General features: G+C 37.1%; 1 protein-coding gene across 1 annotated transcript in view; it reads right to left on the bottom strand.

The window, feature by feature from the left end:
• Positions 1-1,066: 1,066 nt before the first annotated feature.
• nbas (NBAS subunit of NRZ tethering complex) overlaps positions 1,067-24,593 on the bottom strand; it is a 205,906-nt gene continuing 182,379 nt past the window's right edge. Inside the window, exons 49-52 of the mRNA XM_065256755.2 lie at positions 21,811-21,950; positions 18,997-19,141; positions 18,663-18,791; positions 1,067-1,955 (exon numbers count right to left, since the gene is read on the bottom strand). Of these exons, the coding sequence (XP_065112827.1) occupies positions 1,689-1,955; positions 18,663-18,791; positions 18,997-19,141; positions 21,811-21,950 (681 nt within the window). The 3' untranslated portion in view covers positions 1,067-1,688. The remainder of the gene's footprint in view (positions 1,956-18,662; positions 18,792-18,996; positions 19,142-21,810; positions 21,951-24,593) is intronic.

Genomic DNA, 24,593 nt, shown 5'->3' with positions numbered 1-24,593 from the left:
TGCAAAAAAGCATTTAGGTATGAATCAACATTCGCATACAGAAGATATAAGGATTTAAAGCTAACAGTTTAGCACGTGTGCTTAAAAAGTCTACAATTTTATGATATTGTCCAACACTACACAGGGAATAATAACGATATATATTTTTTTTTAGAAAACTTCTTGCATAAAATAGATTCAAGCACTTTCAATGACCTGTATCTATGTATGTATATTTTCAAAAACTTCCCAGGGCCTTGAATTTTTACCCCCAGATTCACAAATGGCCCGTGGGAACCTTGAAATTATGAGGTTGTTATTTTTGGAGTTCAGTCTCGTCTGCGAAGTTTAAAGGTTTATGTTGAATGTGTAACACCTTGGTCCAGTGAGGCATTTCTTTTGTATGTCTTCACATACAAACTTGCACTTGCTGGGCTTTTGATAACCAAGTCAAAAGAGCTCAACCTCAGGTCTCTATGATACTGTGATCTCTAGATATGGCTCATATCCTTTCCTCAGTACAAGTTTGCGATTTTTATCATGTATTTTTTTTAGGATTTTATCAGCTGCAAGGTAAAAATCTGATCAGGCAAGGCATATATCACGTCTCCTCAGCGAACCATATGGTCCAAGGTCTGTTAAAGAGCACTGAGCTTGAAATGTCACGTTTTGGTAAAAACACAAATACCTTTATTTGGAGCAACACTCACTGTCCCAACATTATTTTGTTTTGGATGCGCATGCTTCACATGAGCTGTGGCGCGATTTGAAGTACCAATAAAACAGAATAAGATGAGCCATGCTCGAGGTTTAATACTTATAGGAGGGTTTTATTAAAACCGCATTAGTGATGCTTGCATTGATCTTCTAGAAACACAATTTAATAAATGTAACTTTTTTTTTCAATTTTAGCATGTGTTTTAGGGTGTTTAGGGTGAGGTATTCCAGGAAAGTTAAATGAAAGATAAATAATATGTATTTCAAAGCTACGCATGTTTGCTTTTTTAATACAGTGTTAATACTTTAACTACATCAACTTGTTACAAACATAAACAGAGATGGATGATTAAAACAAGACACATATCCATATGTTTTAATGGGACACGTTTATTAAATACTGATGATAATCTTACCTAAAAACACAGACAAGTCACATTACTGATGAATTACTCGAGTCTGTAGTGCATCCGTATACTCGCATGTTTAAAGACTCATGCAGCATGAAGCTGCCCAAAGCCCTAATCAGTTTTCTTCAAAAAATAATTAATAACCCTACGAAAGGGAAAGAGCAAAAGTGGTGTGTGAAACTATCAGCCGTGAAGCCGCACGAACCCTCAGTCAGCACACATGCGGCGTTTTCAATTTCGATGCCGGCCTGTAATGATTATTAGCGCAGGCTAGCGTGACCAAGCAGCCAAAGTAATGAAATTACACCTGTGTCACCAGGCTTCATTCAAAAGAGATCACAGGAGAGAGAGAGGGGGGGAAAAGAAAAGCGATTTGAATCCTTTGCCAACAGGAAGTCCTGTGCAAACATTTTGTGAATTGTTAAAGCCGAAGTTAATTATGGCCGACTTGTGATCTGGCATTTTGTGCCAGTGTCCCTTTAGTACTTTGATTTTAGTCAGATTAGATAGACTAGTAGACTTTGACTTCTAAATCCTCTTCACACATACTGACACTCATCAGCGTGTACCCACGTGTTTCCCTCAAAGCCATTTCCGAATGACGGTGAGGGCGCTGTTGAAGGTGAACAGCCCTGGGTGAGATCCACGGTAGGACAGGAGCAAAGAGCCGGCCTGAGCGCTGTGGCCGGCTTGGTGGAGTTCTCGGGCAGCCTTCTCCACATCCCAACTCCCTTGAGCCAGCATGTGAGAGATCAGAGGAGAGTAAAGGGCTGTGTTCACACAACTGATCAACATCTCAGCATTCAACAGCAGAGACAGAAGCTCAGGGTCACACACGTCTTCATTCACCTTAAGAGATGGAAAGAAAGGCAAAAATCTATTAATAAATGCTTGGATGGAATAAACAAAGAAATACATTTCACAATCTGCACTGCAAAAAAAAGATTTTCAAGAAAAAAAAATCTTAGTATTTTTGTCTTGTTTTCAGTAAAAATATCTAAAAATTCTTAAATTAAGATGCTTGTTCTTGATGAGCAAAACGACCCAAGAAAATAAGTCTAGTTTTTAGAAAAAAATTATCAAATTTAAGTGATTTTGTGCATAAAACAAGCAAAAAAAAATCTGCCAATGGGATAACCAAAAAATCTTGAACATTTAATAAAAATTCACTTACCCCACTGGCAGATTTTATTTGCTTTTTTATGCACAAAATCACTTAAATTTGATATTTTTGGTCTAAAAACTAGACTTATTTTCTTAGGTTGTTTTGCTCATCAAGAAAAAGCATCTTAATTTAAGAATTTTTTGATATTTCTACTGAAAACAAGACAAAAATACTAAGAATTTTTTCCCCTTGAAAATCATTTTTTGCAGTGCATCTTTTTCATATATCAGTTACTCCTTTAGACCTGCTTTTAACATCAGTCAGCCTAGGCTTCTCTGTCAACAAATTTCAGGGTCACAAACATCACTTTACAACATTGATACAGTAGATACCAGGATGCATTTTAGCGTTTTAAACCCCCATTTACACCTGTATTTAGCCCTGTCCACTTGTGACACCAGAGAAAAATATTAATACCAAGCGTAAACAGTCCTATAAACCAATAACCCTGGAGTAAAACCAGCTATTACACTAATGTACTAACTGAATCTCGCCACATCCACCCAACAAAGCTTATATACTCATGCCTTCCTTCCCCCGGGCTCATATTCTGTTGTTGTGTTTATCAGTGCGTGTTATTTAGTGGCCATGTTGCACTTCCATGTCTATAGGAGGTCACGTTCAATATAAATGAGCCTGGACACAGAGATGTCCCACCCTTCTGTGACCCCCAGCCTGCTCGGAGGGATTAGGAATGCCCGGCGACACTCTCTTCTTTTCACAATAAATTATTCATCTGCTGGCTTTAGAGGTGAAGAACACAGAGGCGAGGTACTGTAGCAGTCAGCACAGTGTAAAATCAATTATGTGCTAAATTTGATTAAAGCCAAGCCCACGCCAGGAGATATGATGCCCTTTGACTGTGCATGCGTGCGGGTCCTTGTATTAAATGTGACGCAAAGTTAATAGTTCATATAAAACACTCAAACTGAGTTTATGTGTGCTGTATTGACCGCACGCTCGCTTCTGACGTCGGTAGAAAGCATTCTGCAAGCATATAAACATGCACATAAACAATACACAATACAAATATTATATATACAGTACAGTATATACATAGTTGTACAATGGTCCTAAATGGAGTGTTTAACCCATTGTTGGTCAAATATAAGCATTTCTGGGTTGATTTAACCTTAATGGCTGCGTTTGTCCCATTTTGACCCAACTCTGGGTTGAAAATAACCAAGCATTTTTTTTGTGTATAGACATTTCTGCTTGCATCTGAGAAATATAAACCATTTAACAGAGAGAAACTGAGACAGATATAAGGTGGTAATTGGAGATGTCTGTCAGATAATGACTGTACAATTATGTGTGACATTAATGATCCGAGACATATTTTATCTACTCATGCCTAGTTATCATCTGTGTCTATGATGGATTCTGTGTTAAAACAGGTAAATTTGACGATTAACTATAGTGGACAGATCTTCAAAAGCTTTTTTGAACCAAGCTTTTTTGATAAAAGCTATAAACCAACAATTGATGATGATTAATAATGGATGATCCCTGTTGAAATACTCTATATTAGTATTCCAGTAGCTTAGTTTGTAACACATTGCGTTAGCGTGCAAAAAGGTAATGAGTTTGATCCCGGGAGGCACAAGCATCTGATGCATATAATGTATAACTTGAATGCACTGTACAGAAAGTCGCTTTGAATAAAATTGTCTACCAAATATACGTAATTGTAAATGACTATATGATATTATAGGACTCAATATTTGGTGTTTAGTTATTTGCCTCTGTGTTCTGACATGACTACATTACCGCTCAAAGAAAATAAAATCATCCAAAAATAAAAAATCTGTCATTATTTACTCACCCTCAAGTTGTACCAAACCTGTGTACATTTCTTTGTTTTGCCGGGAAAAAAAGAGGAAGATTTACTTCCATAGCAAGAAAGAAACTTTTGACTTCCATAGAAAGAATGAAAAATTATATGGATGTCAGTGGTGCTGGCTACAAACATTGCTCAAAATACCTTCCTTTGTTTTTAGCAGAACAAAGAAATGTATAAATGTTTGGAACAACTTGAGGATGTTTAAACAACGACTCAATTTTTTTATTTTTAGGTGTCTAAATGAACAATCCCTTTAAGCTGTGTGCACACCGCCAGCAACTAGCAGCGGCAATTTCATTTATTTCGATGGCAGCTTGGTGACTTCCATCGACATGAGCGACAGTGACAACTGGCATCAGGAAGTGGGCGTGTCCAGCTATGCGACAATGTTGAGAAAAGTTCAGCTTTATATAAATGATGAGCAACTTTCTGGAGCAACTACCAATGAGAGTGATGCAGTGGGGTTTACGTCACCTGTCTCTCATCAGTTACTCATTAGTTTATATTTGTTACTAGGACAACAACACTGTAAAAAAAATCCGTAGAAATTGCAGCTGGGTTGCCGGTAATTTACCGTAGATTTAAATTTATGTTATTTACTGGCAACATTTTGCTCAAAGTTAAATGAACATTTAACATTTACAAGTCTTTGTCTTTACAGAGTAAAACTAAAAAAACAGCATCAAGCAAAACATTCTGGGAAACAAAATCTGAAGCAAAAAACAAAAAAAGGTTGATGATGATTTCTGGTTCCCAGAATGCTTTGCATGAGGCTGTTATTGTTTAGTTTTATTCTGTAAAGATAAAGATATGTTAATATTTAAAATTTATTTAACTTTGAACAAACTCTTGCCAGTAAATAACATAAATTTAAATCAACGGTAAATTACCGGCAACGCAGCTGCAATAACATTGTAATTTCTACGGATTTTTTTTACAGTGAAGAATTAGGAACACCTCCTAATGACCTCATAGAACGAGATCCCGTCTCTTTCTATGAGATCATTAGGAGGGGTTCCTAATTCTTGTTGACCAACGTTCCAGTCTCTTTCGTGAAGCCAACATGGAAGTGAATTAAACTGCAATTCATCGACTGGCAACTAGAGACTTGCTCCTGGTTCAAAAGGGAATCAATCCCATAGACCGCCATGTTAAAATGCATTAAACTTTATGGCAAAAATAAATATGTTTACAGCCTGGTACAAAGTGTGTTTTTGGTCTATATAGGTGATTTTGCCCCTCATGACAACTGTGAGGGGAATCAAATTTTTTTCATAACTCATCCGTTAACATTATATTAATCCTTAACTCATTCCCGCCTGCATTTTTTTGTGATTTTCACAAATTTTAACAAAATGCCTTCACGGAACATTTTCTTCTATAAATATATAAATGTACAAATATATCAAATAAAAAACAGACCCTCTGCTTTTAAGCAAACAAACAAACAAACAAACAAAACTAACCTCTTAAATATGGGTAGCTTTCTTCAAAAATACAAAATTTTGAGCAAAAAGCTGAAATAATTGCATTTTTGTAAAGGAATTTTGTCAGAGATCAGATTCTGAATGATTATCATTTATCAAAACATACACGGAGTTTAAAATGTGTAAAATTAGTTTTGCTTACATTTTTATAAATTGGGTAATCTAGTGGATAATAGCTGAATAACAGATTACCATATAAACACGTCGTCAGGAACCCGTCAATGGCTGGGAAAGAGTTAAAGTTCTGCAAAATTAAGGCTGTGGCCAGTTAAGTGGCATACTCTAAAAATGGTTGGGTTATTTTTAAGCCATGCTGGGTAAATATGGGACAGTGCTGTGTTAAATTTGACCCATTGTCGCATAACAAAAACCCAACATTGGGTAATTTTTAACCCAGCATGCACTGTAAAAATACTTTGCTGCCTTAACATTTTTTTTGAAGCAACTCGGATTTACAAGTCATTTTAACTTACTATTATTTATCTCGACTAGAGATGAGTTGTTATAACTACAGGTGAGTTGTTATTACAAAAAATTAAGTCGACTTTTCTCAATTATATTTTATAAGTTGTGACAACTCATCTCTGTTGAGTTTTACATGACTTGTAAATCTGAGTTGATTTAACAAAACATTTTAAGGCAGCAAAGTATTTTTTACAGTGTGGGGTAATTTTTATCCCAGCATGTGTTCTGTCCAATATTTTCCCATTATGGGTTAAAATTAACCCAGGTATTTTTACAGTGCAGGTGAACCGCCATTGCTGTTACTACAGCCGAGTGGGTGTGGTTTCAGCAACCAGGAACCTTGTCTCCACCCACGTCCCGCCTTTTGGCTATTTTCAGTTCTCTGCGAGTGACGTGCAGTGACCCGCTGCTAAGATGGTGACGACTTTGGCCTTCAGAAATGCTCTCGACAAACCTATAGGTGATGTCCATATTTTTAACAATCTGTAGGTGACACACATGTAGTGTGCACGCAGCATTACTCTAAACTGTTTTGCACTGGACAGCAAGTTTTTAAAGCATATTTAAAAAAAAAAAAAAAAAAAATTATAAAAATTTGAGAATGGTTATATTCCTCCTAAAAAGCATCCTTTGTATTTAATAATTCATACATCAAATCGTTTTAACAGAACCTAGCCCTGAAACAAAACAGGGTCATATTTCAGATATTATTAGTGGCCATTTTCATGGCTCTACTCCAAGCAAAACTGAAAGTCAATACATTTATTTTGGTTTAAAAATGAACAACATCTGCCGGGACTGAATTACACAGACACTTTCAATATTGCTGAGCAAGTTTCTGTCTGGACACAGTCCGAAAAATCAATGTGACTTCCAGCACTCAAATGATCCGTAGATGATATATCAACCATCCGTGCAGGCCATTCCCTAGAGTCTTCATCTAACAACACACAAACACACACACACACACACACACGCACACACGCACACACACACACACACGCACCCACGCACGCACGCACACACACACACACAAGAAAGAAAAACAAACAAAAGAGCCACAACATGTCTCATCTACACACGCACAATCACAATTTATTTAACCCATCATGCACCTGTTCGCACAGCAATAACACAAACATCTGTCGATATCACAAATATAAAACCTACAATCTTTATTTACGTCGAGACTGTATTTATCTGCTCAAATTGAGTTATTTTCACTTTCATTTTTTTCTGGTGAGTTGTTAAAGAGCGCAGGCAGAGCTAAAAGGTCGGGGAACAGCAAGTGTGGCGTGAAAGAGTGAAAGAGAGAGAGAGAGTGTAAAATGAAAGAAAAAGAGCGAAATCAAGAGAGGATGATGGAGAGAGGCAGGGAGTGAGCGAAAATAACAGAAGATGAAGGAGAAATGGAGAAGCATGAAGACAGTCAGAGCTAAAATGTCGAGCGCTGAACTGTGAAGAAAGATCGGCCAACTGTAGAAACCACTTCATAAAGGAAGAAACAGCTAGGAGGAGGAGGAGGATGAGAAAAAGAGAGAGCAACATGCTTCGGCAATATAAATGCACAAATATTTATCATGCCAATAAAGCATCCTAAAACGAACAGGTTGAAAGAAAGCGAGACAGTGAGTTGCCACAGGTCCTATAATGTTTCAAATGCATGCTGATGTGTCTCGTGAACAATCGGTTCAATTTTTCATCATTTGGAATGGATAAAGATGCGAATATGAAAGAGCAATAAAGTGCTGTTAACATATTCTGCTCATCGCCTCCTTCCAGACAAGAGCAAGCTCTCATTCTCCTGATTGAAACTCCATTTCTGATCATTCCAAAGAAAAGGCATTAAATGAGAGAGATGGAAAATACATACAAATGGAATTCACTTATACAGCAGCATATATATATTGTATAAGAAGCTCACTGATATTCGCACACATACTCAAAAACACACTTTAGCTAGATCTCATCATCACTGTTTTGATGAATACTTGTTCAAGTCTATAAGAAAAACGAGAGAGAGAAGCACTGGATGGTTTCTGGAATAAAGTCCAGTCGTGAGTTCTTGGCATGAAAATGAGTGCGTGTGTCAGAAACAGAGCAGCTCTATAAAATTCCTCTCGGTTGATGGACAGCGCAGAGAAAGAGAGAAATGAAAAGAATACAGATGGAATCAAATCCCTGAATTTCTGCTATATTCATCTACAGGTGTGTGTGCCTGCTGAAGGGATGGCAGGTGATGTATAAGGGCCTTCTTTGATGGCCCTTTTTCAAATATTCATTCTATTAAGCACTAGATAATGAGAGACATTATCTAGATGAGGACGGTGAAGGTTGCGATGATGACACGTTTTTCTAAACTGCTGCCAATTTGTGGCATGTTGTGCCTGATCTCAAGACGAGGACATTCCATCACTGGTGTGAATGAATGGCCCAAGCTCATACCTACAGTGTCCCATTTCCCAGGTCCATCACTATCCATCACTTTCCCAGGTAGATTGAACTTTTATCAGGCTAAGACATTATAGGGGACCACCTTCAATGTTATATATATATATATATATATATATATATTACATATCGTTACAGTATGTAGGCCTACAGGCATAGTATTTCTTTAAAGTTGGGGTGCGCAGGGCACAAACTAACGCGGGGTTAACTGTAATACGGACTGTTACATTGTTACACAGGGTTGAAATATTTTGTTTCCAGTATTTTTTTTACACACTACAAAAAGACGGTCTCCCGCAAATTTATGGAAAGGTATAATGGTTTTCCATAGAGTTATTGATGAAAGAGTGTTTTGGTGGCGCACGCAAGTCAACTTTCTCATCAATTTCAAAGACAATTTGATTAAAATGTCTTTATTCTGTTGTACACAAAAGAAGATATTTTAATAAATGATGATAACCATACAGTTGACATACCCACTGACTTCCCATAGTAGGAGTGGGATCACAGAATATTTCTTTTATCATTTCACTATCACTTTAACAATCACTTTAACAAGTGATGGTGAAACAACATAATTAATTAATCAGCCATTTAACAACATTTTTGCATTTTGTGTTTTTGTTTTACAGCTATTTTTCCTTCCTAAAGTTAATTGGCAATTGGTGAACCCCTGCAGACCACCCGTTGAGGACCCGCAACACCCTACAGAAAACTTGTTTGTCATAAATACATAAACCAGCTCTACAAACTTTGACAACGGCAACATATCAACATATGATAAAGATAGTAACCTTCCATATGTCCATATGCATCTTCATGTGAGAAAGAGAAGAGAGAGAGAGAGAGAGAGAGAGAGAGAGAGAGAGAGAAAGAGAGAGAGAGAGAGAGAGAGAGAGAGAGAGAGAGAGAGAGAGAGAGAGAGAGAGAGAGGAGAGAGAGAGAGAGAGAGAGAGAGAGAGAGAGAGAGAGAGAGAGAGAGAGAGAGAGAGAGAGAGAGAGAGAGAGAGAGAGAGAGCTAAATGGCAAAAATTTACTCAAATTTACAACAAAATGTAATTATGGTTCAGTGTCTGGCAACAACCGAAACTAAAAAGGTTAGATTTTTTACGAAGACATTTCCTTTAAAGAGCCCTGCCGTGAAGTTAATGAAGCACTTTTGATCACACTGAAACTCTGAAATCTGCACACCACACACGCACGCACGCACATAAATATTTTAGACCATCTTATCAAATCCAGAATAAAGGTAAAACCCATCAATCCACAATAAGAGACCCCCCGTTCTCCAGGGCTATGTGATCCTATATCTGTGTTTGTATGTTCATTAGTACCACTACATCACACACAACTGAATAATATACACAATGTATCATGGTTGGGACTGTTCATGCACTTCTGATGTTTTTATACTGAGCTTTCCCCCGCCCTTTTCTGCCTTTATAAGTTTCCATTAAGATGTTATTTAGAATGTTCAATAAGCCATTATACTTATGGGGGCCGTTGCTAGGCCCTGCACTGTAGCTGATTTCAGGTTTACTATTCTTGTGGGGCCATTTGGTCTGTTGCTAAACCTCACTATCCACCCAACACAAAAACAAATATACCATTAATCTGCATCTAACACAGATCTATTTACAGATCTACATAATGTTCACTAATATCTGCTGATGCACACGTAGAATGCAGGGAGATCTCATTAAAAATGTATGTTTTTTTTCACTCAATCTCTTTCTGTTTTTTTACGTTGGTTGCGTGGGTTTAATTGGAATGACTGAGGGTGTTTGCCGTCTCATAAATGATGCATGCATGGCTTTTCTTTTATCATTTAAATCATAAAGCTGTTTTGGAGAGAGTAAAAGCAGGACGGTGAACGTGTCCAATACGCTACTGGGTCTCTGCAGTCTTGGCTTGCCAGCCCAGCCTGGAAATGGCAAACAATTTTATTATTACAGACAAGAGAGAGGGTGATGAAAAATATATAACCAATAAGCTATTATATATACCCGCACGCCCACATGTTGGAGTTTAGCAACAATCTCATTAAATGTAAATCAGAGAAGATGAAAAAGACAGAGGGTTGAGAGACAAGAAGAAGTAAACAAAGCCACACACAGAGATGCTGATTCGCTGTTAGGTATACGAGTTTTACTTCCTTGTACCTGTATTTGTGTAGCAGTATAATCGCAATAGATATTATTTATGTTATATATATTGTTCATGTTTTATCTCTATTAGGGTTGCTCGCTATACTATCCATTAATGTATTGTGGTGCTACATCTTTATTTTTCAAGTTTTGGTACCAGACCAACAATGCGCACTGTTTTACAATTCAAGTGAGATGTGAAATATAAAAAGTAAATATGTGAGATTAATTAAATATTTACAGAATTGTACATTATATAAGTTTCATTCTGTACAGCACTTCATCTTTTAATCACATCCAAAGGTTAACAAAAGAATGAATTTAAATTTTTTGTATAGCAGAACTGAATTATCTTTACAGCTCAAGGTATAAAATATTTAGTGTTGGTACAAAGTCTGTACTAAAAAAAAAATTAAGTACCAGATTTTCTCAAAAACTGGTTTGAGTATCTGGTCTACTCAAAACTGATACGCTGTTTGACAGGTAGTCATTCTGGAACTTTTATAGACGCAACAAAAGGACCTGAAGAGTGTTCCAGAATTCACAAAAGCAGCAAGCACATAAACAAGAAAGATGTGCAGAGTCCTGTACAGAAATCATTTAGATTTGAGACATAAGTGATGAAAGGAGGAAACACATTGAAGACTGACACCCAGATTTATTTAAGCAATTCAAGCAAGTAGGTTTCAATTTATGCTTGCAGTTGCATTTTGAATGTTGTCAGATGATCAGATCAGATGACAACAAAAAAATTATCTGTTACATATTTATAAAAGTGTAGGTAAAGTTGTAATTTGCATTAACACTGCTGTGATAACTCCAATGCCTAAGAAACCGGGGGCTGACTTGAGTAACCAAGACAATTTTCATCCTATTTCAAATTGACCTTTTCTTTCGAAAATACTTGAACGGGTTGTAGCTGCTCAGGTCCAGAAACATCTTTCTACAAACGACCTGTTTAAAAAGTTTCAATCTGGCTTTCGCCCTCTTCACAGTGTTGAAAGTGCACTAGTTAAGATGTTCAATGACTTTGTGGCTGCCGCGGATGTAGGGCTGTTATCTACTTATTTTACTCGATTTGACAGCAGCCTTTGATACAGTTTCTGACAACATCTTATTGGAAATATTACAGACAATTGGAATCACAGGCACTGTTTTGTCATGGTTCTGCTTGTATTTAACTGGAGGTACAAAATTTGTACAATATACTTCAAAGTCCTCTTGTGTTGCTACTGGTGTTCCTCAGGGTTCGGTCCTCGGTCCTCTCTTGTTTATTATATATATTTTTCCACACTTATACTCTCAGAGTGTACTGAGATTAAACAGTGATTCACGTAATTTTTTTTTTATTGAACAGTGGCAAAACAGAATTCTACTGTAAAAAATGTCTGTAGAAATAACAGTGTTACTGGCAACTAGCTGCCAGTAAATTACTGTATATTTTACATTTATGTTATTTACTGGCAACAGTTTGTTCAAAGTTAAATGAACATGAAACATTTTCAGTCTTTATCTTCTACAGTAAGTTACTGGCAACCAGCTGCATAATTACAGCTAATTTTTTAAAGTGTGGATCACTGGTTCCAGTTTCTGCGCAGGTCAAAACATTAGGCGTCATCATTGATAGCACTATCATTTAATGCTCATATAAACACTATGGTTCCTTCTGCATATTTTCCTCTCTGTAATGTTAATCGTCTTCGTCCTGTTCTCTGTAGAAAGTACAGTGACTTTGATCAATGCCTTAGTCACATCTCGCCTAGACTTTAACTCATTATTATATAGTATACCTGTTATGCTTACTCATAAACTCCAGCTGGTTAGAATTCAGCTGCACGCATTATCAGCAGGTCTTTTTACCAAGCTGATTACATTACCCCTGTACTAAAAAACTTACATTGGCTCCCGTTAAAATACTGTATTGAGTTTAAACTATATGTCCTCACCTTAAAATCACTTATTAATCTTGCACCCTCTTTTTTTATCAGATCTTATTCATCACAATTCCCCGCCAGCACTTTAAGATCAGCCAATTCTCTCACTTTAGTTCTTCATTATTTTATTTTACGGTGTCATTGAGTGTCTAGCACCTTTAAATAAAATGCATAATAATAATAATAATAACAAACAATATTTGGGTATGTATCCAATCCACTTATCTATAAAAATGTAAAAAAGTTAAGCTCTGTAAACAATACAGTAAATCATGTGCACACATAAGTAGTGAGACAGAAATAAAAGATCGGATCACTGGACAAAATGATACAAGAAAATGGCCACTTTTGAACAATACATAAACATACGCTGAAAAGATAAAACTATAAAAGCTGCCTATAAAATCCCAAATTTCCAATAGCGCCAGAGGAATTGCTTCTTAAAACAGGAATTATTTGAAACTAAAAGTAATGTACTGAGAATTTAAGATTAAAGACACACAAAGGTACAAGTGCTCTACGGCATCCCATTCCCTGCAATCTCCCATAGAAATATAGCTGATGACAGACTGTTGGCACATGTGGAGGTGGTAAAAGGAAAAAGGTCAATTTAAAAATGGTTTATATACTGAAAATTGGACACAAAGGCCCAACCGCTGTCCCTTTCTTTCATTCCTTGTTTCTTTACATTACAGGCCCATTTATCCCCATTTCCTGAACAGGGATTTGTAGGAAAAAACCTGGTTTATTCAAACAATACAGAGAGCCAGCCCCAACAGAGAAGGAAATGAAAGGCTAATTGTTTTTATTGCTCTAGGGTCAAATCTTCACAGTCAGACCAATTCTGACATCTGTACTACATATTTCTGGAGCCGTGCTAATCTACATGCATTCATGTGTGATTCAGTTTTCTTTCATTAAAACATTTTTCTAGTTGAGTTGCTTGTGCCGACATTTAAACAGATGCTTTCATCGGAATCGAAGAGATGCATTGAGGACATGACTAGGATACAATTATTTACAGTCCAATTAATATAAAAAATAAAGGAACACAAAAACCTTCATTGTCGCTCTCACAATTAAATTCACCCCCAATTTTTTGATTGTTGTCCTTAATTAAAAATACCAATCTCAATAAAAACACCACCATCAGAACAAATAATAAAAGCCTCCCTTTTCAACACAATTTCATTAAAAACATTCGCTTATTATAAGCAGGTACAATGCAAATCAGATCGTACAATAAAAGCAGGGATGGAGCGAACGGTGCATAATTGCTCTCGCCATCCGGTACAGCAAACCATTGAACAACGCTGATGAGACCATTCAAAGATAATCGTCTAGAAAAACAGCCGAGGAACAAGAACACGGGGTGAGGTCTGACCGAAAACGCTTACAGAAGACAAGAGTCAAAGATGAATGATACTTGATTACTTTAGAGAGGATGACGCATTCTGCTGCTCATTTTCAACCTCCGTAATGTCATCACACGATTATGCCACACGAACGCAGATGCCGCAGGAGCAGGACGATGGGATTGAAGAGAATTAGGATGTTTGGAATGAATTATTCAGTGATGGTAACGTGGTTCAACACAAGTGGCACAGTAAATAACCTGCAGCCGTTTTAAGCTTGTTGGAGGATTGCATAAGGCGTCTTGAATGAACCACGGTAAAAAACTAAATAAAAAAAACCCTTCAAACATAATGACAGCTGGAACTGCTCTTCCGAGAATGCAGCAAAATGTCAAGCTTTCGGTAAGCAACAGTTTGAAGGGGAAATAAGGACACGAGCAGAAGAACTACACCTCTCTCTCTCTCTCTGAGTCTGGTGAAGAGGTTACTAAATAAATCAATGTCTTATGCATTCAGAGGGGAGCGCCCTTGCAAAGCCAACTCCCTTTACAACTGAAGTCAGATTGAGCTGATAGATTACATCATGATACACTTACTAGAAAACTAGGTAATGTACAGATGCGAGAGAAATATAAACCTTAACAAATATCATTGACAAAACCCTTTGCACAAACCACATACCCAAATTCGCTCTCAGCTGGACCTCAACCTCTCCATCACATCTGGAGATAAAAGCACATCCTCCTCTGTCCCGGGAGAAAAAGATTACTCTCATTTTAAGTGAGCTCTTTTTCAGCTTCGTGACTTTATCTGTTCCAGAATCAGCGAGACTGTGGCCTATCCTAATTGATCCTTCTGAGACACAGCTTATCCAGTCAGTTCCCTAGTCAGTTTTTGGTCTATAATGAATTTTTTGGTGAACCCTAACCAGCACTGAGGTGAGCAGTCTTGGAAGTGTCGTTTTTAAAGCTAAGGGATTGAAGAAAGATTTAAACACCTACAGTAAGAATAACCAACACAAAAAATCCTACTCCTGCATATCTTAGATAAAAGGAATTTATAAGTGTTCCTGTTTCCCAAAAGGTGCTAATGCTAATAAACTACTAATAAAGCTTGAATGCACTGTGGGTCGCTTTGGGTTAAGTGTCTGCCAACATAAAGTTGCAATATGACTTTTGGATATGTCAAAAGGATATTTGGCCGGTTTCCCAGACAGGCATTATCCTACACTGCAAAAATGACTTTCTTACTTAGTATTTTTGTCTTGTTTTCAGTAGAAATATCTAAAAATTCTTAAATTAAGATGCTTTTTCTTGATGAGCAAAATGACCTAAGAAAAAAAGTCTAGTTTTTAGACAAAAAAATGTACAATTTAAGTGAACTTGTGTTTAAAACAAGCAAACATATCTGCCAATGGGGTGAGAAAAAATCTTGAAATAAGATTTTTTCTTAAACACTTAATTCAAGCAAAATTTTCTCACCCCAGATTTTTTTGCTTGTTTCAAGCACAGTTTCACTTAAATTGTATATTTTCTGTATAAAAACTAGACTTATTTTTGCTCATCAAGAAAATACATGTTAATTTAATAATTTTTTGATATTTCTACTAAAACAAGACAAAAATGCTAAGTTAGAAAGTCAAGACTTAAATACATGTTTAAGCTGCCTTAATTTAATAACATTTTGCACTGACACACTGCAAAAAATGAATTTCAAGAAAAAAAACCTTGTTTTCATTAAAAGTAGAAATTCTTAAATGAACCAAAAAAATAGTTTTAGACCAAAACTATCAAATATAAGTGCTTTTGTGCATAAAACTAGGGATGCACCGAATCCAGATTTTTTAGGTTCGGCCGAATCCCGAATCCACCGTTTAAGATTCGGCCGAATCCGAAACCGAATACCGAATCCTACTCGCATCCTTATTCCATTAACACAGTAAAACACATTAATGAATTATACAACGTCCACAGCATGTATTTTTCATTTTATTTAATTTTAACTGTACATTATGCCAGGATGACAAGTTGGAAAACTATTTTGACAATTACCATAAGCCTATGCATAATGAAAGCGATGCGTTGCGACACGCTCGTTTTTCCAATAAGCAAGCAGCTCCGCGCTGAAAACAATATTTAACTTTGAGTGAGAAGCTCCGCTCGTCAATGTCAGTTTTCACACGGCCGTCCAATTACAATGGAGGAGGGGCGGGACATTACCACAGCAACCAACCGGCTCACAGCTGAAGCATCACAGCTACCAAGCGCTTGGCTGAAAAACAGCTGGCATTTGGTGTCCTCAAGGCGTTTTCAGCCGTGTTTAAAAGTTTTGGTGTGTCCAGCCCCTAAAGCTCACCGAAAGAAAAAGCTCATCTCCACGTCAGCACCCGATGTGTGTAATCAACGGCCGCGTGACGTCGAGCAGCGTAGCGCAAGCCTAGGATTCGGTTCGGTGGAAAAAAAATCTAGGATTCGGCCGAACCCGAACCCCGTCAAAAAGCCCAGTATTCGGCCGAATCCGAATCCGAATCCTGGATTCGGTGCATCCCTACATAAAACAAGCAAAAAAAATCTGCCAATGGGGTAAGCTAATATTTCTTGAATTTTGTTGAATTTAGTGTTTTAGAAAATGCTCAAGATTTTTTTGCTTACCCCATTGGCAGATATTTTTGCTTGTTTTCTGCACAAAATCCCTTAAATTTGATATTTTTGGTCTAAAAACTAGACTTATTTTCTTGGGGTGTTTTGCTCACTAAGAAAAAGCATCTTAATTTAATATTTTTTTGATATTTTTACTGAAAACAAGACAAAAATACTAAGATTTTTTTTCTTTAAAATAATTTTTTTGCAATGTATATCTTAACATATGAAGAGTTTGGTTCCAAAACACGATAAACGCAATTTTTAAACCGCCAAAATCAGTATTGTATCTGGTCAGTATTAAAAAGTCAATTCTTCATTTTGCCGTGTTATTCTGTCATCTTTTCTCCCTTTTTTCCAAACCGCGACAAACACCAGTCCTCCTTCTCTGCAGAATGCAATAAATCTGCGCCCCATTTCATGCATTGTAAACATTAATAGCGGCGCTTTGAATACACACATAATCCTAGTTTTCCTCATCTACTTTGTACTTCATGATTAACAAACAAACAAAACATTTGTTTTATTTTGATGGCATTGATAAACCCGTGGTGGTTTTCTGTGGCGGGGAAGAAACGTAAGCCATCAAAATCTAATAATTTTACATGAGAGTAACTTGGGTGAAGGAAAAATGCAGACTGTTGCTTAATGTTCTCACAAGACAGCATCAAGCTTCTGTCATGCTAACACATTGACCCCAGGGGATCTTATAAAAAACGTATCGCTGTCAAAAAAGTTCAGTGACGACGTCCCAAGGATGACAGCAGCAATGACAGTGTTCTTAATATGACAAAGTAAGTGTTTAGATTAATGCCATTAATGTTTATATTTTTTAATCAGTGTTTACCACTAGTCAACTAAATGAATATAACATGGCAAAGATGAATGCACATTTACATATTGATTCATAGATTAATAGATTTATTGCATTTTGCAGAAAATATAATCAGTTTTTATAATAAATCTTTGAAAATCAAATTATGGATTTAAATATTTAATGTTATTATAACCTACAGTAAAGATGCTATTTGAAAGTTTGTAACAGAAAATAGTGGTTTTCATCTTGTCACTATCTTGGTATAGAAAACACCTTTTTATTATTTTATTGCATTCTGGAACCAAACTCTTCATATACCAGTGCCATTGTTTTGTCTTAAGATTCAACCAGTATTGTTTTTTGTAAAATATCCTAATATGACTAATGCCAAGTCCTGGATTAATCTAAACCCTGTCCGGGAAACTGCCCCATTAAGTATTAAGGTATTTAGTACTAATAGTATCAATCCTGCTTGTGACTGGGCAAGTTTGACCACAACATGTTTTGCTTTTGAAGCTTTGAGGAGGAAGTTTTGAGCTCTGAAAGTTACATAATGTAACTTTAAAAGATCAAAGAAAATAAATACATAATAAATTTTTTGCGCACTTGGGCAAAACATTTAACCCTTGGCTGTTACAAGGAATTACCTCATCAATTAGTTGTTTTCCAATAAAAGCATGTCCAAAATGGAAATGAATCATATCATGTTTCGGAAAGGCTGTGGGAAGAGTCTACGTGTTTGGTTTTAATGTGCAGACATTCCCACAACATCCATCTGGCCCTCCAGCAGTCCAGAGAGGATAAATTAAGTGATGGCTTGGCTTTTATCTGACCTGCAGTCAGTGTGAGATAGAGGTTACAGTCAGTGGCACGCTTGCTCTGATAGCTCCTATCTGATTCCCAGTCACTTCTGGTGTCAACAGTCAGTTTAGTTTAATTGAATCCACATTACTACCGACAACGGTGGCTAGCTGACAAGAAAGCTCACCCTGACCAATAGATTTGTCGAGGAATGTGTCACGAAGGATGTCACTTCCTTTTCATTGTCGTTTTAACACATACTCAAATTACTTGGCTTGGGGAGCACTTTTAATGCCGGCCTGTGAATAAAATGACCTTGTAATTTTCATTTGGTTTTAAAATGCACCGTAAAAAACACCCACATCAGTTTAAGACTAGTCTCTTATTACATTCAAAAGGCCCTGTGAGTATTCCTGGCCTAATGGATTTGGGATGAGAAAAAGAAAACTTACATCGCTGATGTTTTTGATCTGATCCAAAGTCAGTTTGCGCAGATGCTCGTCATCGTTCTCGGTCATCAACTTCAAAGCAGGTAGCTTCAACCCAGCATTCAATAGCAGGGAGGAAATGTGGCCAATGCACTACAGGAGAAAAGGAGAGAGTAAAATATCACACTACAATCAACACAGCGGTGCAGGACTCAAACGCACATACAGGGCTCAGTACCACGATACAGAAAAGCACAAAGATATATTAAACATTAGACAGTGGCATTTCAAGCATCTAAGTACATTCTTGCTTACGATTTGAACATGCTGTTATGTCATGATGCACTCATACACTTACTTGTGGACTGAGTTTGTGTTTGGTCGGGTAGAGTGAGCGACACATAGTTAGGATCTCATTCCCGACATTGATTTCGGAAATGCTGGAGGAGTGTGCGAGCACGGATGATGTGAGACACACCCAGGGGTTCTGTTCGGTCTCCAACCTGTTTTAGAAGAGACAGAAAGGTGTATGAATGTGCGTTTGTGTGTATTTGAGAGCACATGCAAGTGGCCGGTGCTAATGATAAACTGACATGAAACCAAAATGTGGCAAGTTTGTGTGGCGCCGTGAAACTTTTAATGAAAAGGCTTCTGTGTAATGAAAATGAAATCCAATCACGATTATCATGGTATATTATACAACCGTGCAGCTATAAAAGAGCGCATACGCTTATCTCTTAACTTCTTATGGAGGATGAGAGGAGCTTTCTAACAAAACTCTACTGCTGACTGAGATACACACAGACTCCTAACTAACTAAGATTTCAGAGGTCCTTTGTAATTTAATGTGGCTCTTTTAACACAAAATGCATTGCATAGTTATCAAAGACACAAAACACTCCATAGTTAATGATCCTGGAACAAGAAAAGTTAGTTAATTGATATATACACTCACCTAAAGGATTATTAGGAACACCATACTAATACTGTGTTGGACCCCTTTTGCCTTCAGAAGTGCCTTAATTCTATGTGGCATTGATTCAACAAGGTGCTGAAAGCATTCTTTAGAAATGTTGGCCCATTTTGACAGGAAAGCCTCTTGCAGTTGATAAATATTTGTGGGATGCATGAAGCTCTCGTTCCACCACATCCCAAAGATGCTCTGTTAGGTTGAGATCTGGTGACTGTGGGGGCCATTTTAGTACAGTGAACTGATTGTCAAGTTCAAGAAACCAATTTAAAATGATTCGAGCTTTGTGACATGATGCATTAATCCTGCTGGAAGTAGCCATCAGAGGATGGGTACATGGTGGTCATAAAGGGATGGACATGGTCAGAAACAATGCTCAGGTAGACCGTGGCATTTAAACGATGCCCAATTGGCACTAAGGGGCCTAAAGTGTTCCAAGAAAACATCCCCCACACCATTACACCACCACCATCAGCCTGAACAGTAGGAACAAGGCATGATGAATCCAAGTTCTCATTCTGTTTACGCCAAATTCTGACTCTATCATCTGAATGTCTCAAAAGAAATCGAGACTCATCAGACCAGGCAACATTTTTCCAGTCTTCAACTGTCCAATTTTAGTGAGCTCATGCAAATTGTAGCCTCTTTTTCCTATTTGTAGTGGAGATGAGTGGTACCCGGTGGGGTCTTCTGCTGTTGTAGCCCATCTGCCTCAAGGTTGTGCGTGTTGCGGCTTCACAAATGCTTTGCTGCATACCTCTGTGGTAACGAGTGGTTATTTCAGTCAAAGTTGCTCTTCTATCAGCTTGAATCAGTCGGCCCATTCTCCTCTGACCTCTAGCATCAACAAGGCATTTTCGCCCACAGGACTGCTGCATACTGGATGTTTTTCTCTTTTCACACCATTCTTTGTAAACCCTAGAAATGGTTGTGCGTGAAAATCCCAATAACTGAGCAGATTTTGAAAACTCAGACCGGCCCGTCTGGCACCAACAACCATGCCATGCTCAAAATTGCTCAAATCACCTTTCTTTCCCATTCTGACATTCAGTTTAGAGTTCAGGAGATTGTCTTGACCAGGACCACACCCTTAAATGCATTAAAGCAACTGCCATGTGATTGGTTGATCAGATAATTGAATTACTGACAAATTGAACAGGTGTTCCTAATAATCCTTCAGGTGAGTGAATATGGGCTATAATAACCTCAAAGATAACCTATTTCGACATTAAATACTTCCTCCTTCTCTAGTTAAAGGCGGGGTACATGATCTCTGAAAGCCAATGTTGATATTTGAATTTAAAAAACATGCCCTTATCTTGAAAGACCCTCCCCACACATATGCAACCCAGACAACAATGTCGGACAGTAGACACAACCAATTGGCTACAATTGTGTTTTGGTACTCGGCTCAACTCAAAAATCATGCACCCCGCCTTTAAGTATGCAGGCACATGTAAACAATGTAGCCTCATCACAACATCGCATCCTGACCAGCTTGACAGGGCAACATTGGATAACATCCAGTGCAAACGGCCACACACAAACTCCCTATAGCCACAAGTATTAGCAAACTCTCTTTTGTCGTCTCTATGTTTAATTCTTCCAACATTTTGTTTTAACGGCACATAAACACACGCAAACCTTCTGTCTTTTTCCATGGCAATGTTATCTCAAACTTTTCATGAAAAAAGCCTCAAGCTATATTTTAAAGCTCAGCACAATGCATAATCAGCCAGCTTATTTTATATATTTTTCTGTGTACTCATTTGGATATGAAACAGCTTTCCAATCACCACCATTTACTCAAACAGCCTCAACTTCAACCTGAAAACTCATTCAGCTATATAATACACAACAATTTACCTCATCAAACCTCCAATCACACTTAATGGTTTAATAACACTTCAATTCAAAGACATCTGATGAGAATAAAGGTTTGGTTTATTTACTGTTTATCGGAAAAAACTGTGCAGTGCAGAGGAGTAGAAATGGAAAACAACAGAGATTCATAAAGGTAATCCTAATTTAATTGTATATTAACATATAGACATATATGCATGTTAATATGTAATGCAGTGAATGTTTATTTTGAAACAATAACAGATAACGACTCTACATTACGGCTTCATAATTGATTAAACATTGAAATTATATTTATTTACGAATTGCCCTTTAGTGTTCAACTACATAGTCTCTCACCTGCATTTGTCAGTCATTGGTGGCCACGCCTGTAGGAGGAGCATAAGGTGCTGAAACTCCTCCCATTTATTGCTAGACTCCAACAGTTCCAGAAACAAGGAATTCCGGCGCTCCTCATTTTCAACGTCTTTCATCTCACACTAAGAAAATAAAAATAGAGAGAAAGATAGTTAATCCACAGAAAAAGCTTGCTGGAATTAAAAAATTTCGCAATTAAAACAAAGATTAAGTTCTTAAACTCAAATACCAAGTACACATTACAAGATTGAAAATCATGCACACAGTAAATATGCAGAAGATATAGAAACTTATTTTGCATTTTAACCAGAAATATCTTCACACTGATCCTGTGTGAGTGTCCTGCAGGCTACAATACTAGAAGGTAAGACAGCAGGGTTTACAGATGGAGAAGTCAGCTGGAGAACTGAAGTATAGCAGAAGGGCTAAACATGAAAAGATAAAGACAGAGATAGAGGTAGAAGAAAGGGTTTGAACCCCCCCCCCACACACACACGCATATGTGGTTTACAATTCCATAAACGCAAAGGTATATTCTATTCCCCAACCCTACCCCAGTCTCTAACCCCAACCATCACAACATTTTTTAAAAAAAGTGCCTTTAGTATGTTTCTTAAGCCATTCAGTTAACGGGCACACAGGTTGTGTCCTTGTAAACCATGTTTATTGCTTTATAAACATGTCATTATACACTATTCATGGCCCTGTAAACCACATATACCAACCCACACTCGCACAAAATGCAATGGCTTCTATGGAAAAGTATGGAGAAAGAAGTCTCCCCTGTGGTGAGTCTTATTCTTGTTCTCCACCAAAAGGGATGCTGAGAGAGAAAGTAATTAATTTCCCTTCAGTGCAACTGCAGCGCAATTTAACAGCTGAGAAAATGTCTGATTTCAAAGGGGAAAAGCAAAAAAAAAAAGAGCATGAAACGGTGAAAGAGCCAATCTATGCCACAGTGCCAGCACACTCAAAGAAATGCCAGGAAATAGCTGAAAACTCTGAGGGGAGTTAGAAATGAGATCGGTTTATTATAAGTTACACTTAAAGGATTGCTTCATTTTCTTAAATATATATATATATATATATATATATTTTAAGAAAAACATTCAAATTTTTCTCAATTTAATAGACTTAAAGGATAATTCTGGTATTTAAAAATTTGAGTCTTATTCTGGTTTGTTTTGGATGAACTGCAGTGATGGACAATGACATTTTGACAATGGGTCGTGTCTTGACTTTTTGACTCGTTTAGAAGCGTCTCTTGACTGCTTCAGAATGGAAGTCAAGGGCCATGCACAAACATGTCATTAAAACACGACGGAAACTGATTTCGCTACACTACTTGTTTTTAATCATCAACGAACACCACAGTTTTGAAAATGAACGTTAAGTGTTGTTTTAATGACATGTTTATGCATGGCCCTTGACTTCCATCTTGAAGCAGTCAAGAGACGCTTCTAAACGAGTCAAAAAGTCAAGACATGACCCATTGTCAAAATTTCAGTGTCCATCACTGTAGTTCATCCAAAACTAACCAGAAATGAGACTCAAAGTGTTAAATACCGGAATTATCCTTTAATTGGACCTCAACAGTTTAAATGCAATTTAAAATTGCAGTTTCACTGGAGATGCAAATGGTTCTAAATGATCCCAAACGAGGCATAAGGGTTTTATCTAGCAAAAACATTATCATTTTCAGCAAGAAAAATAAAAAATCTGTACTTTTAAACTCTTGCACCAGCTGTGTGACACGCCAGTGCGACCTCATGTAATGCGCCATCACGTCAAAAGGTCATGCATGGTTCCGATGTTGTAGTATGTGGAATGATAATAATTAATGTCTTTGTGTCAGTTTATTGTTTAAAATGGTCCGCAAATGTGCGTTTCACATATGTGACACGTGACCTTTTGATGTGCTTACGCAATTATGAGGTTGCGCTGGCGCATCAAAAGGCTAGTGCAAGACGAGAAGTTGTGGTCTAAAAGTGCATATTTTAATTTTTCTTACCAAAAATGACAATTCTTTTGCTAGATAAGACCCTTATGACTCAGTTTGGATCATTTAGAGCCCTTTGAAGCTGCGCTGAAACTGCAATTTTAAATAGAAAAATGCTGGTGTCAAATAAAGTCTATTAAATTGAGAAAAATCCTGGAATGTTTTCCTCAAAAAACTTATTTTCTTCTTTACTGAACAAAGAAAGACATTAACATTTTGGATGACATGGGGGTGACCAAATTATCAGGATTTTTTTTTAAGAAAGTGGAGTAATCCTTTAAAAATATGTCACTTCATTTGGTTTGCCATTTTGGTGGCATTGTGATGGCCCTCATTGAACACATACACACATTCCTAACAATATTTATTATTTACATATTGAGCTAATATTATTGTATGTCCCCTAACCCAAGACCTAAATCCTCATAGAAATCTTTGCCATTTGTACATTTTAATTTAGACATTTTTGATTATACTGCAAAAAATGATGTGTTCATTTTTTACACATTGTGTGTGTCATGCCATTTAATGTGTTATTTCATGTTAAAATAAATGAAAGGGCCAAAACAAGTTGTGTTAAATACAGTGATGGGAGTAACGCGTTACAAAGTAATTCCGTTACTGTAATTCCACTACTTTTAGTGGTAATGAGCATGTAACAAATTTTTTTTTTTAATTAAATCAAAAATGTCTTGTCTGCAATTGTTCATTTATCACAAAATAGAGTAACGCGAGTAACCAACTCATTTAAATTTCAGTAATTGTA

Source organism: Paramisgurnus dabryanus, chromosome 12 (genome assembly GCF_030506205.2).
Source record: "Paramisgurnus dabryanus chromosome 12, PD_genome_1.1, whole genome shotgun sequence".
Classification (NCBI taxonomy): Eukaryota; Metazoa; Chordata; class Actinopteri; order Cypriniformes; family Cobitidae; genus Paramisgurnus; species Paramisgurnus dabryanus.
The sequence above is the reverse complement of the archived record's forward strand: the minus strand, read 5'-3'. Positions and strand labels throughout refer to the sequence as shown.